This window comes from Molothrus aeneus, chromosome 8, assembly GCF_037042795.1.
Source record: "Molothrus aeneus isolate 106 chromosome 8, BPBGC_Maene_1.0, whole genome shotgun sequence".
Lineage (NCBI taxonomy): Eukaryota > Metazoa > Chordata > Aves > Passeriformes > Icteridae > Molothrus > Molothrus aeneus.
The window spans coordinates 22864211-22883655 of record NC_089653.1 but is presented as its reverse complement, the minus strand read 5'-3'; the positions used below and the strand labels follow the sequence as shown (position 1 = coordinate 22883655).

At 40.2% G+C, this 19445-nt stretch overlaps 1 protein-coding gene across 3 annotated transcripts in view; it reads left to right on the top strand.

Moving 5' to 3' along the window:
- The window catches only part of BTRC (beta-transducin repeat containing E3 ubiquitin protein ligase), a 115664-nt gene that overhangs the window by 52485 nt on the left and 43734 nt on the right, over positions 1 to 19445 (top strand). For all 3 annotated transcript variants that reach the window (XM_066554403.1, XM_066554402.1, XM_066554400.1), the window contains one exon: positions 8581 to 8670. In XM_066554403.1, the coding sequence (XP_066410500.1) occupies positions 8581 to 8670 (90 nt within the window). The remainder of the gene's footprint in view (positions 1 to 8580; positions 8671 to 19445) is intronic.

Sequence of the window (19445 nt, the reverse complement as noted above, 5' to 3'; positions counted from 1 at the left end):
GAGCTTGCCCTCATAGTCCTAAGGAAAGTGATGAATAGTGGGGGTCAACATGAATAGGTCACAGGGCAGCTGTCCAGGGCTGCCCTGAACTTGATTACCCTACTGGTTTTTAAAGAAGACGGGCACAATGCTGGTTGTTTAAAACCCTCCCTCCCTTCTCTTCACTGCAGCAATAATGAAGTGCCTTTTGCTGCTGTGGTTCATCTGTGGGCGAAGGTGCCTTGTGGGGAAAAGCTGGCAGCAGCAAGGCTGCCACAGTGTACCTCCTGCAAACCTCACATTGGACTCTGCTGTCTTTCTGCAAGCTTCCAGATGGAAGTCCGGGGGAAAAAAATCCCTGTCTGTTACCCCATTCAGACAAGCCCCTTAGCATTTTCAAGAATTCTCCCTCTTATGGTTTTGGCACAGAATATTACCTCAATTCACTCTTACAGACTTGAGATAATTTTCTAAAATTACATGTAGCACCTAAAACGTGCTTTGGGCACTATTTCAAAGTTAAAATAGGCACAGTCTGATCTCAAGAGTTTAAAACCAGTACTCAAGAAAACCGTGAGAAGCAGAAAGTGGCTGAAGAAGGTAGAGCAAAGGGAAAACAAGAGGTAGCAATTGTTAGTGGTTTACTTTCAGTTGGCAGCTTTATCCCACTGCTTAGGGCTCCTCTCGGTGTGTATTTCTCCGCTGCAAAAGTGTTTCTGCCATGCAAGATTGAAGCCCTCTTCTTGAATGATGAGGAAAGTTGCATGGTGTGGAGGAAGAGAGGGTCCTTCATCTCCCTCCGTCTCTTTGGGGAAGATGCTGCACTTCAGATGTGCCTTGTGTCGGAGAGCTATCTGAGGCAGGGCAGTCCTAGTCTATAAAGTTACCCTGGTTACCTCATTTTTTACACAACGCGTGGTAATAAGGAGTTGCTGATTGAAAAGCCCCCTGAAATTGCTAGAAGTACACCCTTAGCCTTACTTGCCAGATTATTCTTTCTTTTTTTTTTTTTTTTTTGATTATTATTCTCTAATAACAACAACAACAAAAAAATAATTTCCATTCCTTTGTGACATCTAGTGTGTGTTACAGAGCTGGCCAAAGCGGGATGTGCTGGAGTCTAAGTTACAATGGGAATGCTGCCTTGTGGCGGAAAGGCCACTGGGCTCTTTCAGCATTAGTGCTAATAGGAATCTGTCACCCCGCCGCATTGCTGCATTCCTCTGTAATTGAGTAAATTGCAAGTGTTGTCTGCTCCCCCCTGCCCTTTGTGTCCATGTCCACTTACCATCCGAAGAACGTGGGCAGTGATAAATAAAGCGCTGAACAGGGCTCCCAGCTCTTTGAAAGCAGCATGTTGCCAGCCCCCTAGTTATATTTCTTTAAGTGTTTATGTTTTTCTGTATTCTTTCTCTTGTGTGGCTGGAACCCTGGGGATCCAAAGCCATGAGAGAGGCCAAGAAGCTAACAAAAGTAGCTGTCCCCTTGTTAGCTTGTTCCTTTCTTCTTTAAAAAACAAGATGAAAACCATCTGGCTCAGGGCATTACATTTTCCTCCCCCATGCACCTCTATAGATTAAGAGTTTCACCTGCAGTGAGGGTTTACATTTATTAGGGAGGGAGCAGTAATTCAAGCCTCCATCCACTTCAGTGGTACTTTGCAGTCTTTAAAGGTGCTGACCCATTGAGTTAAACTGTCAAGGGAGGATAAAAAAGGATCTTCATCCCAGGAGGTAACAGCTGCCAGGTTTTCAACACCTTGCACGCTGCTGGAAAAATGTCACAAATTGTCAATGGAAAGAAAAATCACTTGGCTGCCATCTTCCCTTAATGATACGCCTTATAAAATGAAAGATTTAAGGGTTTAAAAATCAGCAAGTAGCTGTTAGGGGTAAAAAAAAGTCCTGGGGGGTTTTGAACAATGGGCCCAACAAGATGTATCTTGAAAGAATGAGAATAATGCATCCAAGTTAGAACAACCGGGTCTGATTGGGATGGCCATGGTTATGTCTGCACAGTGGGACAAGAGGGAAGTGAAAGGAGCAGCACAGAGGTCTAACATTACCGTGCCTGTATTAAAAAAAAAGTAGGAAAAGTAGTCTGATTCATAAGCCAGTGAACTGCGAGAAGACATACTGTATTTCTGCTCTTCTGAGGACAATTTGTTTTCCAGCAGCTACCAGATGGCTAAATACCACATTTTCTTTTTCTTTTTTTCCCCTCCTTCTTTTCTTTAACAAGAGATCTAGTTTGCCTTGCTCTTTGTTTTTGTTTGTTTTAATGCTTTTACATAGCTGAACAGCCCTGTGGTGTTGGGCATTGTGGCATACTCCTTTTTGTGCTTCTCCCCCTTGTGCACTGATGGATGGGTTTAAAAAAATCTTCAGCTTTAATGTAATTTCAGGTAACAAGCATATTGCACTAAAGCTTTTTGTTTGCATTGTCTTGAGGTTTTTTGTTTTAAGGGCCTTTTTTTTCCATGTTTGTTTTAGGTAAGTCATTTTAATTGTACTGGGTAATTAGAAGGTACACACAGCCAAGGGAGCTTTGTTATGGTAATTGCTCAAGAAAACCCACTCCCCAACTGCCATTGCCGTGTGTTAAGACACGTCTTCCCTCTAGTGGCAGTATTAAGGACTCTGGCTTTCACAGTCAGCAAGGTGTAATTGCAATATGACAAACTGTGCTTTAGGGAAAATCCTGTAAATGATCTAGTTTTTTGTTTGGCTAGCCGTTATTTTGTCTTATGACTTTCTGTGGAGACTATCCTTCCCAAGGCTGGGCTAGGGATAACAAAAATTTCATCTTAAGAAAATAGTCGAGGTGGATCCTGGGTAATGTCTTACAGCTTGACTTAATTCTAGTCTTCTTTTTAATTACCTCTTTATAAAAACGTTTTTAAATTTGTTAAGATTACTTAATTCTTTCAAAAGAAGCACCTCGTTTGAAATAAATAAATAAATTGCATTTATTTTAAATAGTCCATGTGAAAGACCTTTAAAGGGTAATTAATACAAGTCTCCTAAGACTCTAAATAAGATGAAAGCGATCTTTCCAAATCTGCTGGAGTGATTTGTTTATATAACTTCCCACTTCTGCTGAATTCTTCAGAGCCTAATAACTTTTTTTTTTCTAACCATTTGGCAATTTGTGCTTAGCTACAAAAGCCCTTGTTCAAAAAGAACAGTTTAATAATCTTTTCCCTGAAAATGGCTTGAAGGGAGGGTATGGGTTTTGTCTTTTTGCTGTGTTTTTATTAGTGTTATCTTTCTCTGATAAATCATGTAATTACTAACTATTGGGGGGGAAATCTTATTGAACTCCTGGGTTGCAGCTTCTATTAAAAAGCAGAGCTTTGTTCAGGGACTGGGGATTCTTGGAATGAATGGCCAAAGAAATGGATTTCAGTTGGTAGAAAAGCTGCACATACATGGAGTTCTGCCTGGGGTTCGAGGCTTCAGGCTGGTGCTCAGTGTTCATCCAGAGCTGCAAAGACAAGAGCACAAATGTTTATGTGTTTGTGTCAAAGAGCAGGATCATACTTTCTTTAAAAATAAAAATGTAACCAAAGACACTTACGGAATGAGATCAGATACAGCTCTATCTTTAGTGAATCATAGTCTAGTGCCTCTGTGGCATTTTAAGCCTTTGGCTGAGAGTGAATACAGCTTTGTGGTTCCCCTGCTTCTGACATCATTTGGTGCTCCCATATATTTGTAGGTTTCTTTTTTTTTCTTTCATTAGAGCTTGTTTGGCTATAGGGCTGCTTAACACTCTTCTCAAACGGCTTTTGCAAGGTTAAAGAAATGCAGCTTGGTAACAAGTTTGTGTCATTTTAAATATATACCTTCTAGTAAATAAGGAGGAGTCTTGCAATCAATCCCTTTTAGTGTGTTATATGTTTCACCTGACAACTAAACCCTCTATTGATTAACCATTACTTTGTTAGATAATCTTGTGTCATTGAAGCCACTGTAAAAATTAAACTCTTTAAAATGTTTTACCCTAGCAGCAGTGTGAAAATTGAAAACTTGTTCAGAATTACAGCCAGCTTCCACAAAGAGGGTAGTTTTCAACAAACTGGTTTATGTTTGCATGCTTTATATGCAATATAAAAACATATTAAAGCACTCCAATGCAAAGCTATCTGCCTGTAGCGTTGAACCAGGCTACCATTTCAGAATACTTTTCCTTGATGAAGAAACCTCTTATTTTGATGAAAGGTGAGGAGAAACTTGAACAGTTTTGGAGCAGATTAGATGAGATATGTAAAAGGGTCAAGCTTTAAAGGCAAACTTGAGAAATATCCTTCTCTAAGGCTTAGTCTTGGCTTTGATTTTCCTGCTTTTCTTCCAGGTGAGTCAGTGTTCCCATGGGCATTGGAACAAATGGAAGGAGGTACTCTTATGCTGCTCTGTAGCATTAGACACCATCAAATGTTTCACCTAACATGAAGTGCTCTGCATTATTACTTGATGATATGACATTAATTCTGCTTTCAGAATTCACTGACCTGTTCACAATAACGATTGGCGTATGAGCAATATCAGTGAAACCAAATCTCCATGTCCAGCAGCCATTTTGTGTCTCTCAGTAGCCAGTAACTGCTGCCTGCAAAAAGCATTTGGAGACTACCAAAAAGCATTTGGAGACTACCATGTAGTACTGCCTTGACAGTATATTCTCCAAGCTTCTTACGACCTGGCCTCATGAGCCAGATGCAACTTCTTTGTAACACTGGCAGTACATTTCTGTTGAGACCTGTCAAGTCGAGTGACATTACCTCTTTTTCCTCTGGACTTTATGAGAGAACTAGGTTTGCTGTGTTTTGCTTTCAACTCTTTAAAACATACTGTAGAACATGTGTGAGAATCTTCTTTGCCCTCTTTATTCATGCCACAAGGCTAATAAGGCATTCTTCTGTGAGAATTTGAAAATAAGAAGAATGTTGTAACTTTGAAAAAATAGTATTGTATGTCAAACTGAAGAGTACTTTATGTTTTATTCTCAAATATGCATCCTGATGTGTTGAATCCACAATATATACTCTTCTTAATTTTCTCTTTTTCCCTTTTACTTCTACTGAGAAACAAAGAGCTGCTGAAGGACTAAATGTTCATCTGGTAATTTGGGACATACATAAATCCTTACGTAATAAAATTACTGTGTAAAAGTTGGCTCTTACTGTAAAAGCATGTTCTTCTCTTCTTCTATGGTTGAAAAGGTTGGGAAGGAGGAGGAAGGAGGAGTTCCTTGGCATGTTCTCAAAGGGCAGAGTGGTGTACTGATAGCATGAGAATGCCCAGATCAATCAGACCCAGAGTCAGCTCATCCACTGCCAACTCCAGCACTGTCAGTGGAAAGTGCTGGAGTTGAGTGGGAGGAAGGAAGTCTGGCCTCTTTTGGTGCCCCATTGCCCTCCTGTCCCTGCAGCATCTACTGCTGTTGCACTAGGGATGTCTGGAAGATACCTAGATACCTGTGTTGAATATCTGTGGAGCTGCTGTCCATGAGTTCGTTTAGTCCCTTTTTCCACTTCTGATGATGTTTCTCTGCAAAATGTCCTGGGGCAGGAAACACCAGAAGTTCACTGCCAACTGTGTGAAGAAGTGTTTCATTTTATCCTCTTTAAATTTATGCTATACTAGTTCTGTCTAATGTCAGTAATCCTGGTATTGTGGGATTTGACAAACAAGTTATGCTGGAAGTTTAGTTGGTACTGTTCAGTTGGTACTGTTACTGGAAATGTAATGTGTGGGTGAAAGTAATCAAAACTAAGCAATTCACTAGAATAATTATTTGTATTTGCATTCTGACATGTATGTAAGTTTTGAATAGTGCACAGTGCACTTCTTTCATTCTCAGAAAATGCTGATGTCTCTAGGTTTAGTATTTAGTATTTCACATTTTGTGTTTGGATTGTCTGCTCTTTCCCATCTGTAAATGTGGAGAAAGCCTGTTGTAAGCCCAGCTTTTAAAAAGCTGGCATGCAACCAAGGTTTGTGCATACCTGTCTTGGGAGGAAAAAGACTGACAAGATTTGAGTTCATGGTTCAGTTCACAGAGCCACAGACTTCTTGTTGCTTTCAGTAAATGTTTATGTGACTGAGCTTTTGATCTGCAAAGTGGAGTTAGTAGTAGCTTTCCTCAATCAGGGCTTCTCATAAAACTTACAGTGTGTAACAGACAAGTTGTGCAGAAATACTGCATATGGAATTCTAGGAGTTAAATTGCAAGTGAAAAAAATCAGATTTACAATAAATGGGTTAAATTACACAAATGTGAAAACTGAACAAAGAATCTTACCAACTCTTCATGGCTTTTCCCCTTCGCAATCTGGTTGAATTTAACTAATACCATGCCTGTAAAATGAAGTTTACATGGTATTGTCTGAATGTCAGTGCAAAGCAGATGGTATCAACTTTTTGTCTGTCAGTTGGGGTGCTATATCTAAGCCCCAGTTTATAGCAGTCTATACCATTCTGATCTTTCTTCTGAGGAGAAAGTTTTATGCATACCGGGGTGATGGTTTTATGATGTTGGCAAATATTTGCAAGAGGCAATCAGACTTCTGTTTGCTTGTGGCCTAATCCAGTTTGAATCTGAGCCTCTCCTGCTGAAAGATGCACTTTGTTCATCTGCACAGCACCTTGAAAGAATTCATGTGTTTGAATTTTTGAGTTTCTCCTTCTGGGTCTAGAGACAGAAATTGCTTGCTGGCTGCCAGTCAAAGCAGATATCAATGTTGTGACATGTGAGGAGAACTGCTGGAGCCAGAATATTTTGCATTCCTGTCTGTCACTGGTTGTTTTCTGGTTAGAGAGCTAGCTGAGAAATAAAACATGAATGCTAAAGCAATGGAGAAGATAGGGCTTCTGTGCTCTCTTTTGTTTCTGTTTCATGGTGAACTTTAAAGGGGCTCTGTAAATAGATAGAGTGTAAAGGACTGATTTCCTTAATTTCTCCAAGAATGTTTGTACTGTGCTGGTCCACTACAGATCCACCAAAGCCAGTATACTGATTTCCCATGGTGTGCAGTAAGGGATGTTTCATGAGGATCATAAGAACTTAGGTGGATGTTATAAACTGATTGTGAACATTCAGTGCCCATCAGTTGGTGCTTACCTGAGCTGAGGGCTTTTGGGAACACTGGCTTTGTGGACACATCTCCTATTGCTCGATGTAAATCCCTTTTAATCTCTTTGCATCCTTGCCTCTGACATCCTTTGCCATGTGCCCCTCTCCCAGTTTTTGTTGCTGCTGACAGCATTTTGCACAGAGTCAGGCCTCTGGCAGAGGGGCAATAGAGGGAGATTGTTTTTTGTTTCTTGGCACTGAGGGAATCTGGCTCTGGTGATGGAGCTTTAGGGCAGAGGGAGAAGTTTAGGAGCCCTTATCATGCCAGTGTTGTCCACAGGTTTTGTAACCTATAGCAGGTTTGGGGTTGAAGTCATTTCAAATCAAGCAAATGGAAATCGTAGCAAGCCCTAAAAAAACCATCTCCAGAGATTGCCAGTGAGTATTACAGGGAGATAACTGACAGGCAGCTCACTACAAGTCTTTGTGCATCCTCCCATAAAGGCAATCTTAAAATATAATGAATGTTAGTATGCTTTACTTAGTGCTCTTGAAAATGTCTTTGTAACAAGTTTAATTTCATTATTTTTCAGCATCTTTCTTGAGGTTTCCCCACACAACTTTTTGAGGTGGCAGCATCTTCTCTGTGGTCCGCTTTCTATTCTTGAAACAAATTAAGTTGGTGCTTGCTTTTGAGCTGCCATTTTTGCATGGGAGCATTTTTCTGTAAGTGGTGGCTGGTGTATTAATCCCATACTGAAGGTCTTAGATGCAAAGGTGCTGGGGGTGAGGAGAAGAGCCTCAGTTAGAAGCTTTTGAGTTCTTCAGGCATACTAGTTAAAACAGCCAAGTAAACCAAATTATTTTAAGCCCACTTTGTAAGTATTTTTCATACACTTCCCTCAAAAGAGTGAGAGACCACGAGTGATGTGCTCTGCAAAGACTCTGAAGAGTCTGCAGCCCCAACTGGGGGTCACTTGGGCAGGACAGCGTTAAAGAAAAAAAGACATTCTACTTTGAAAAAATTTTGAAAGCTTTACGTAAGTGAGAAGATTAAATACAGCAATGAAATGTTGTCTGCATTTGCTCCCTTCTGATTATAACCTTCCTTGTGTCCTGTGTATTTTACATTTTATATTCTGATAAAGTCGGATATTTATTCACATTTGATGTACTCTCTGATAACCAGTGTGTAGAAATCACCTTGCTTTAATTATTCCATTATGCAGCATTTTGTGAAAGAACGAAAATTGAGATGAGATTTTTTTCCCATTTTCAAAGGAACAGAGAAGAAAAATCTTTGTATTTCTGTACTGTAAAATTGTACATGGCTTCTCAGAGAACATGCATGCCCTGAACATAGACTTTTGCTATAAACTAGTTTATTTTGGTTTGAAACATTTACATCTTAGAAAAAGGAAATGTTGTAGAGTCATAGAGTTAGTGTAGGTTCCTGTGCCAAAAATGTGGTGCCTGAAAGAAAATTGTGTTCTTCTATGCATAACCATTTTAATCTTTCTGCAGACCTACAACAGCTGTGCCAGACTGTGCTTAAACCAGGAAACAGTATGTCTAGGAAGCACTGCTATGAAGACTGAAAATTGTGTGGCCAAAGTAAGTAAGAGAATGGCTTTGGTTTTGAGGGATTCTTAGCAAATTGTTTATTGTTAGTCAACAAAAAGTTCTTGTTAAATATTACGCTTAGGAAAAAATATTTAAACAAAGAGTAAGTATTTTGGGTAGGCTTTTCTGTCCTTCAGTGTAGGATTCTGTTTTGCTGTTTTTCTCTGCTGGAAATGATTACTTGAGTCCTGAGCAATGTGGGATTGAAGGGTTCATTCTGCCATACAAGTAATAGGCTTTTCCAGTGGGATGACCTATGCCAGCCATGTAATTAGCTATGGCAACTTCAAATGACAAATGTCCAGATATATATTAGAAATACTGCATGAGAGCTCTGTGTATCATGGTTCCCTTTCTTAGCTACCAGAAGGGAGGTGCAAAAAGACTTTTCAATTTAAATACAGTGAACACTGTACTTAAAGGAAAGGGGCAAGGGAGATATTGCAGTCAGACTGGTAAGAAAATGAATTTATTAGCCTGTCACAGAAAAGTAATTTCTTGACAATTAAGGTAGATGTGATTGGAAAAGATGAGGTGCCATTAGCTGCCCTCTTTTCTTAGAATTCGGCATAACTAGAGTAAAAATGTACAGCTTGGTCTGTTTATGAATGGAGGACATTTGAACCATGATGATGTGTGGAAAGGCTGCATGAAAGATGCGTTTAGTCTTGTGTAAGCTTTGTATTTCCACTGAAAGGAAGTTCAGAATGGGCATGCAGGACAGATCGGTGCATGCAGCCATCTGTTACTGAAACCAGCTGGCATTTTGTGGCTCCTCTGTCACCACAAACCTGACCACTCAAAAGCCTGTTTTCTCTTTCAGTTATTATTCCTTGATCTTCTTGAAGTCCATTTCTTTCATACTTTGATTGGTTGTTAAAGGTGCCTTGTCCCTTCAGGGGCCACTTTTGTACTGACCTTTAAGATAATTTCCCAGCTAAATCTTTGCTGAGGTTTTGCTGGTGAAATTTGGATGTCCCATTTCTTTTGACACTTGTCAGGGAATTGGCTACCATAGAAGTTTGTAATGATGGTTGCAGGTGGCTTAGCTCTCATAAACTGTGCTTGACATGCCAGTTACCTTCCACTGGAGAAGCACTTCTGAGAGAAGCTACCAGTCCTGCTACAAAGTTTGATACCGGCACTTCCCTTCTTAACGTGACTGCTCTTGCACACTTCCTAAGGTGCTTTATGATACAGACTAGGTGAAACTCTTTAAGCAGAGCAACTCTGGCTGAGTTGTCTCATCATAGAGCATTGTTCCAGTGCCATAAAGCAGCTCACAGCAAGCTCAGGGAGTAAACCCATTCAACCCCATCTGCTCTACAGTGTCCTGTTTGACCTGATTGTCTCACTAAGGAGCAAGGGTGTGCAAGAAGTACTGCCAATTTAGGTGGTGCCTCTTTTAAATAAAAGCACATACTTTAACAACTTCATGTCCTTACTAATAAGCTCTCCCAAAGTTATGTTTTCAGCAGGTTTGTGGTGAGAGGTGTGGAGGTGTGGGTAAAATTCAAGGCAGGAACAGCAAAACTTGTTTCATGCTGTTGAGGATGAATTTGAGACATCATCCTGGAGATAAAAAAGTGTATGTTTTTGAAGTATCATGTCTCTATATGCTGTAGGGCAGTATATGTGTATATATACTCTTGGACAGTCTGCCATCATATAGGTATGGAAAACCATATATAAACATACATATATGTATGCATACATACATGCACATGCATGTGTACATATATATATATATTTCTGTAAAAAAGCATAAGGACTTTTCTGGGGGTATAATTCCTCTATTACTTGCTTGCCTGGCTGTTGTACTCCTTTCCTTTGCCTTCCTATCTACAAACCAAATGAAGTTGCTTCTAAGAAAGCTTGTCTTTCAAATTCCAGAAGTTTCAAAGCATTTATAAATCCAGCTATCTAAATGCAGATGGTTCAGTGATGGCATAGGCAAATTGCACAACTCTTAAATGTTCCCTAGGTGAAGGGCTTAAATGGGATTTAGGGAGTCCAGAGGCTTTCTCCCACCACATGCACACAGCGAGTTTTATCCTCCATGACTGATGTATTTTCTAGCCTCGGACTTTAAAATGTTTTGTCAGGGAGGTGAATACTGGAAGGTGCTGCAGTTTTCATTATCTGCAGCAATTTTCCAAATGTAGGGGGTTCAATTTTTTTTTTAACATTCAGTGAAACACAGGAAGGGTTACTTTGAAAATCTTTATTTTTTCTGATTCTGCAGTGCAGTATCAGCCTTGACTGGGATCCACTGTCTGCAATATCAGCTGCTTGTCAGATGTGTCAGTCAGTCTGCAAGATACAATTTTTCTGAAACTAAATTTCTGATTCTGCACCTATTTTCAGAAAAGATAATTGTGCTCTTTTAAGACTGTATTAATGGCATTTGCTGATGGTGTGCTTGACATTTCTAAAAGTTTGTTCAAAGTTTGTTCATGAAATGCAGTTCCTTTGCGCCCACACGTATCAATATTGAGGTGTCTTCTCTCAGACTGGAGCATTGCCCATTTATTAAACTCTCTTGTGAACAAGTGCTTCTGTGTAGGACATCCATTGTAGACTACCAACCTAACAACTGGCATTTTCCTAAAATAGAGGGGGAAAAAACAGATACACATATTCAGGTGTGGAAAGCAGCATAGGGCCACAGTATTTTGATCAGTCAAGGAAGTTTGTGTTTGTTAGGAAGCCTTGTCTGTCTGGTTTGGTGTACAGTGTCATGCTGACTCTGCAGCCAGGTGCTCAGAGCCTTTTGCAAAACTATGAATTAACTGGTTTTATTCAGACATTTTAAAATAAAGCTAGAATATAATATTTTGGTGAATCTTTGTGTCTTGTTCTTAGGCCTTCTTTTCTGGTATTTGTCCTCTGAAACTCCATTGATAGGACTTGGACCTGTTTGGGTAAAAACAAACAAGGAGCATTAGAAATTGTTTCAAGTGTGTGCATGTTTTGACTGAATAGCTGGGATCTTAAATTAAAAATTATACATTGTGATGCATAGATTTCATATGTGTGATCTGTGACATCATTTCTCTTGCATGTGCCAGAGTTTTTCTGTTATTTTTTGGCATCTTTTTGCCCATTGCCTTTGAGCGGTCAACAAATCTGATGTATATTCAAGCTAATGTCTTTTAAAAGGAAATGCAATCTCTAATTGTGTTTTTTCATGTGTGTACACACACAGGCATATATATAGAAACTCCTTCTTATTGTTTCTTTAGATACCAAAAAATCTCTGCAAGAGGGTTTCTTTTAATGATACTACTGGTGTGCAACCACAAGTGGACAACTTCCTCAGGAATTGGTGCTAGGTGCTTAAATAAGGTAGAAATGTAGCATGAACCTGGGCTCCAAGGACAGGGTGTTTGATTTTAATGAGGCTTATTGAAATCTGGCCAAATGAGCATCTGTTCCTATTGTTTGTTCCATATTTTGTAAGCCAGTATCTTCAGGCAGATAATGGTGCTTCATCCTCAATTAGAGAGGGACATAGTTAAAAGTCCCCTGGCATCTGGTATGTCACTAGGATTCTTTTGATGCTCCTGGGTGTGCAAACAAGTTTCTCTTCCGTTCTGAACCCAGGAAGTCTTTCTGTAGTGGCCTTCACACTTTCTGTTTGATGTGTGGTGAGGGATGCTCTGGTGTGTCTCCAGTCTCCTTGGCTGAGTATTTGCTTGGATGGATTGTATACAGTTCTGTTTTTAAACAGAGGTCTTGACTTTTCACACCTTTATGTGGTGTGTTAGGTCTGAGTTCTGCTGTTTGCTTCAAGTTTGTTAGATTTTGCATCACCCTGGATCCTAGAAATACCCTTTTGATTCCAAGTGCTCTTTCCTTTCCCAACGGGAGATTGTATAGCTGATCTCAGAGCTCTGCAGTCAATACCCATTTCCTCCATTCATTAGATAGGTCTTACTGTTTGTTAACTCCTGCAGTTGGTTCCAGTTCATCTGTATCTCCTATACAAAGGAGTGTTCTCAGTTTCATTTTGCACTTTGAATTCTTTCCTACTTGTGCCAGAGACAGGCACCCTGTGACATCCCTGCAAGAGACAGCACTGATGAGACACCTTCAAAATGGCATACAGCATCTCCAGGTTTCTACTTAGTTCTGGACCCAGCAGCAGCAGCTGGGAGAGGTTCTCTCCCTCTACCATGATCTAAGTAAAATTGGAAGAAGAAAAATATAGTCATGCATACCACCCTTGAAAAATCAGACTTTTGTTTCAGACCAAGCACTGCTTGCTACTCACATAACTGGTCCTACCAGTGATAACTGGTCTTGCTTTTTAAGGTCCTGGCAAACTAAGGGACTTCTCAGGGTCTTTTAAGCATTTTCTGTCTTTCAGGGAATCTTTGCTATTCATCATACTTCTAATGGTGGGACAGAGATCTAGTGTGCTTAATTCTGGTAACACAGAACAGGCCTTGGCACTTCCAGTATACTATGTGAAATTTCCTTTCAAAGATGCATCTTATTATTTAGCTGTAGCTACACATTTACATTCAAGGGTGATTCAGCTAAAGCAAGGAGTGGTGGAAGTAGCTGGTAATTGAAATCTTTTTTCCTTTGTCAGTTCTTTCTGCATCACTACTTTTGAATTTTTAGAACAAACATTGTCTGCACAATAATAACATTAAGTCTGGAATTTTTATATGAATTTAAAGGAGCAGCCACAAGCACTCTTTAATAAAGAAGCGTTTAGGGTTCCAGGCTGGATGTTCCAGTTGGCAGTAGGACAAATTGATCTGAAGATGTCCCTCTTGTACTCTCAAGTCCCTTTATGTCACAGATTGATGGCTCTTTTTTTCCAGAGTGTGTGTCTGCATTTACTTTGCATGAATAGCACTACCAGCTCAGAGTTCTGCTGTGATATACCACTGAGTCTGTGCATCTTCAGATAATGCAGTTTTCTAGTGCTTTTGAAGGCTTTCCAGTCCCTGAGATTGAAATGATAGCAATTTAATCATGAACAAATATTATTCGACTATCAACCTTCAGTTTTGAGATATTTCTTCTGCTGTTTAATAAGAAGGTATGTTAAGAATAAGAAGCTTCTGTGTAATGATGCAGAGGGACTGTCAGTGGATGTGCTTCCAGCCCCAAATCCCTCAATAAAGTGTCCTCTACTGTGTCTTGGATATACCTTTCTCTGGGAGAGACAGCAGTCTGAGTTTGTTGCAAACTGGATAAACACCACCTCAGCCACTGGCTGATAGAGATGTAAGCATGTCATTTTACCCTTCTGTTGGAGGTGTTCTCTCTGTAATGAGAATTGTGTGAATGGCAGGCATTGCAGGGACGTTGCTGGGAGTACTTAACATGCAAAAGGTGCTTTGAAAGGGAATTCTCAGGCAGAAGAAATAGAAAATGGCATTGGAGTTTTATCTAAAAGCTTTGCCCTAATGATGATTTTCCTGTCACAAATACGACTACTTTTATCTTCCTTGCTAGTTAATCTATCTTTTTTTAGGTCAAGACAACCTTTATGCTTTAGCTTTATCTTGGTCTAATAACCTCTTTGCAAATGATGGAGAAAGAAATGTGATATTCCTGCTCCCCCCACTCCACCCCACCATACACATTCTCCAGATTTTGATAGACTTGTTTTATTTATTTCCAAAATTATATCCGCAGGAAACAAGCTGTTTAAATTCAGATTATGCTGAAGCAAAATGGTCCTGGTATGAGAAGCAACGTGCTGTTTTATGAGCGCAGAGTCCCTTTTCTCATAACTGATTGATAGTAAATATTTTCCTGAAGAATTATTGCCAACCATGAACAGTGCAACTGTTTCACTTTTTTTTCTGTGCTACTTGCTGTACCAGCCATTGTCTGTAATTAAGATCTACAATTCACAATGCAGACGTTTGCACTTCCTCTGGGTCTGAGCTATTTATAAGGCATTTCAGCTGTTCAGAGTTTCTTTTGAGTGTTAAACTATGTGTAAACAGGCTTCTTTAGTCTTCAGTTACGCAAACATTGTGGAGTGGCTGTCATTTCTGCTTCTCTTACCACCCAAAATGACTTTGCATGTCAATGAAACCACAAATTAAAAAAGAATTACACTTGGGGTTTTTTTAAATGCAACAGAGACTTTGAAGAAATAGCAATATAAAAGCTAACTCATACATTGCTTTGTAGCTGAGGGTCTCTTAAGCATATTATGGAGATCAGTTCTCCAAGCTCTGCAGTAAGGATGGTCAGGCAGGGGATAGGCAAAATCTTGATATGAAGAATCATTTTCAAAGTTTGGCCAACTCAATGGAGATGTTTCTACACTTTGGACCCCATGATTTGGAATCTTGATAGAGCAAATTGCATTACATTTCAGATTGAGTTCAATAAATACTGGAAGGTCCCTCCACAGATCATCTCATGTTTGAGGGGTGTCAAGGAAGAGTTTTCTTGTGGTGATGACAGTCAAGCTGGAGCAGGTTATTTGTGGAAGGTCTGCAGCCTCCATCCTTGGAGTTTTAAAAGACCAGGCTAAATGAAGCCGTGAGTTCCTTGATCTGACCTCATACAGCACCCTGCTTTGAGCAAGAGGCTGAGCTGGAGAACTCCAGGGGTCTCTTCTAAGTGAAACTATGTTGGAATCCTCTCAGTGTACAGACAGTGAAGATGTAATGGAAGTCTTGTAAAATGTAGAACTTGACCTGGCATCCTTAGTCAGAATTCCTCTGCGACAATATTAAGTGTAGGATCACGTGCGGTTGTTCCTTGCTGTGTGTTTGCTGGTTTGGTGATGGGTACTCTGCATAAAGAATTACAGCCTTGAGGTCTTCATTCCAGATCATCACATCAAGCTTGTAAGAAGTGTTGGCCAGGATAAGTGGCCAACAAAACACAACCAAACTGGACTTGCATTTACAAAGTACTTTAGGATCCTTCAAGCTGGAAATATGAAACAATTTGGGATCCAAGTCATCTGTGGCTTTGGTGATAAATGGTGGCAGACATGGGAAGCATTGCTTTTTAAGAGTGCTGCAGTGACAGGACCCTCAGATGGTACAGAATGCATGACATTAGATGTATTTTTAGTATTTTTCAAATACAAGAATTAAAAAAGTTGTTTGAAAATATGCCCAATTCTTCTGCTAAAGCTTGTGGTTTGAAATGCTGTAATAGCAGTTTCCTAGTGTAGCCCACTGCGGGGAAGCCACTGTTTTGGCCAAGTATCACATTTCAGAAGGCTGAGTGAGTTCTGAGTTCAGCCTAGCAAGAGAGCACCCAAAAATGAGGCTGTTTTTGTAGCCTGAGGGGGACTAAGGTGGGGTGGGCTCCAACATCTTTGCTGTTGGGAGCGGGCAGAGGAGGGAGGCGGCGAGGAGCGGGTTCATGGCGAGGCGCGCACTGCAGCACTGCCCAGTGGTGCATGCCGGATCACCCGCACGCAGAGATCACATGGCTCCTCCAAAAGTCAAACGATCAATTCGCCTCGTTTTGGCTCTGTACTTAATGCACAAACAGTGCGATCTGCAGGGCTGTAATTGCATTGTTAGGGCCAAGGAACAAGCCTGTGCCTTTTCAGCAGACAGCTGGCAGGGAAAGAGGCATGTTGTTAGGAAAGAGAGAGGCAAGGCAAATAAAATTACTGCTAACGCTCAGAGATCGGCAGGAGTCCTACTTGCCTAATCTTACCGGTGGGAGCAAGCGGCTGTTGTAATCCAATTATAGCAGCATAAGCAATTTGTTAGACACTCCGCATAATGTAACAATTTCCCAATAAACTCTGACTTGTAATAACGTCGGCAAGAGCCCACATAAATCTGCCCGAATGGTGGGGGCTGGAGTGTTCGGCTGGGGGCTTGTAATTTGTGCCATCAGCACGTTTTGTGGAGTGTGGTGTGGTGCAGTCTTTCAGTTCAGGAATTTTAAGAGGAAAAGCGTGGCACGCCCCTCCAAGAGAACACCATTAGCAAGGGTCAAAAGAGATGCCAAACAAAGCTGGGAGGTAGCTTTTCTAGGAGGGAGGAAAAATCAAACCCCAAACGCACGGCCCTAGCTGATGAGGATTTAAAAATATTAAAAAGCAGTAATGGAAATTGTAGCATTTTAAATTACATCAGAGGGAGGAGGGGGAACTAGAATTACATCTGGTTTGGAGCGGGGGGAGGAGAATACCCTTCTTCATATGTAAGCCATTTAAATATTAAAAAAGATGCTCAAATCTTGAAAGGGATGCTCTGTGCTTACAAGACAGAGAAACCACAGATCCTGTCCCAAGCAATTCATAATCGACAAAGGAAAAAATTAAACCTTTTCTACTATCCAGTTACTCTCCCGTTGTCTTTCTTGCAGCTCCTAGCTGGCTTCATGCATATTGGCACAGTGTCTTGATGATGCATCTGAGAGATAAAACGTAGGTCTAGAACCATTCACTTTGAGCGTACCCCAGTGAATTTAACTTTTTTGGCACAATGATGAATGTCCCCTCTGGTTCATGCAGATCTACACAAAGAACTAATCTAATTTAGATATTATTTAAAAGTAAAATCAGTCTGCTGTGCTCTGGCTGTCACTCTTGGAGTACATTGCCAGTTAGAGCATCGTAGACACTAGTTAAGGGTTTATGTTTAGCAAGATTTAAGGTATCATATTTCTGTTAATCCCATTATTTAGCATTTCCCTTTGCTAAGATGCAGATAGGCAGCAGGCAAAATAATATAGGACCCTTTATATACAACATAGAGGCAGTCAGAGGTCCAGAATTTTCAAAACACATTTTCTAAACACTGTTGTGGTATAGAAATTTCTGACTTCATACTGCTAACAATACTTTATTCATTTCTTAGCTCTGGGATCCTGTGAGGCTTTAGTGTGGAGTGACATTTCTGAATGTGTTCCCAAATTGTGGCAGCATAATACCTTTGTGTAGGGTAAAAAGTAGCTCCCAGCCATACAAAAGAGTTTCTCTTATTTGGACCTTCTGCTACTCTCAGACCCTGTGTTTTGACGCTGGGCTATGCAGGTTCTTTTGCTTAGCCAAAAAAAACCCAACAGAAAACCAAACCCAATACTAAATCACTGACCTTGTACATACAGCTCATACAATCATGCCTGTACCGTGTCTTCCTTTACGGTAGTACTGTGTTTTGTGTGATTATGGGGTGTATTTACATATTCACCTGCCATACTAGTCCTGAGATGATTTTTATTTAAACTATAGAAGAGTAGCTGAGACGTGCACGCAGGCTGCCATGCAGATAATGCTGCATATTTTGCCCTTCTTTATGTGGAAGTCAAGCTTCCATTGTTCTTAATCTTTGTTGTCTGCCAGCGTATCAAGATAACAGGCTGAGACAGCGAGCATTTCCAAAAGTATCCTAATAAATATTTTCTTGCTACATAAGTGCACCTTAAAAAGTGTGCTTAAAGAGGACAGGTATTATCTTAGTTTACCGAAGCTGAATCAATAAACTGCAGTGCTTCTAATAAAGCCACTCAGTGTCTGGGTTTAACTAATGGCTGATTTTCACGGCTTTGACAGTGAGCTGTGTGCGTTATTTTCTCCTGATATTGTAAAAATAATGAGAGCAAATTAGAACAATCAGTTTACCCCGATAGCTGCTGATTGGAGGTGATGGGCAATATGGCAGCGGGTAATCCATCTTCGGGCTCCTGTCACATTAACTTCAGCAGTGTGGAAAAGATCAGGCGGAGCGAGTGGGAATCCTGCCCAATCAGAAAGCTGAAATTAATGAGAAGAGCATTGTTCTGTGATCAACCTTTTAATTAGCAAGAGTGGAGATGGAGGGAGTGATGAAGCTGGCAGCACAGCTGCACAATGTTGGGCATGTTTTCGGCGAGGGGGAGGAAAAACATGGGTTTTAAATTACCCCTTCTGTGCTCCCTGTACACCAGCAGTGTGTCTTCATTCTAACCCCCTTAAAAGATCTTAATAAACAGCCACATCCAGGTTAATATTGCAAACGTGGCTGTTACTAATGAGTAGTTTCGAAGTAGGTCGTTTCAGGGGTCATTTAGGAAAATGTTGATCACTGTTTACAAAAAAGAGAGAGAGAGAGAGAGAGAGAGAGAGAGACAGGGTTTGGTGTTAAAGTTTCACTGCATCAAGGAAAGAAGAGGAGGGAGATGGATAAAATTAGAGTAAGGGACTGCCTGTTTTAATACTCCTCTCCTTATTTAGTATATGTTTGAAATAAGATTCCTCAGCATATATTTGAAACAAGACTCCTCAGTTAAAAATACTGTGTGCCATGTGGCTTTCAGCAGCAAAAAAAGAGGAGACATTAAATACTGGGTTGATTTCCTAATGCTTCTTTTTGTTGGTTTTTTTTCCAATGTGTTTTTTTGCCCCAGTATTTTTTGTTTATTCACTTAACAACAAGAAATTGTAATTAAAAATATTTGACTGTTGTAATTGCTAAAATTGACTTGATTTTTTTTCCTGGTGGTTTGAGAAAATCACAGTTTTCTCAAGTGCATTCTAAAAACAGATACTGGAGTTAATGGCTGTCAGTTCTGAATACCAGTCTTAGGAAAATCTTTATTTTTGTAAAGGGAGAAAAATAATGGGGGGGCGGGGGGGGGAAGTGATAGAGCAATTTCTGGAAAGGAAAATAAGAAATGTTAGAAAATAATATTTATGTTTGCAGTGGGAACGCAGCTCCCTCGGATTGCCACAATTCCTGTTTTTCCTTCCTTGCTCTCTGTATTGTTGTTTTCAGACAATTCTTTTCTCCTTCCCCGTAATACCTGAAGAAGTTGTAGTGGTA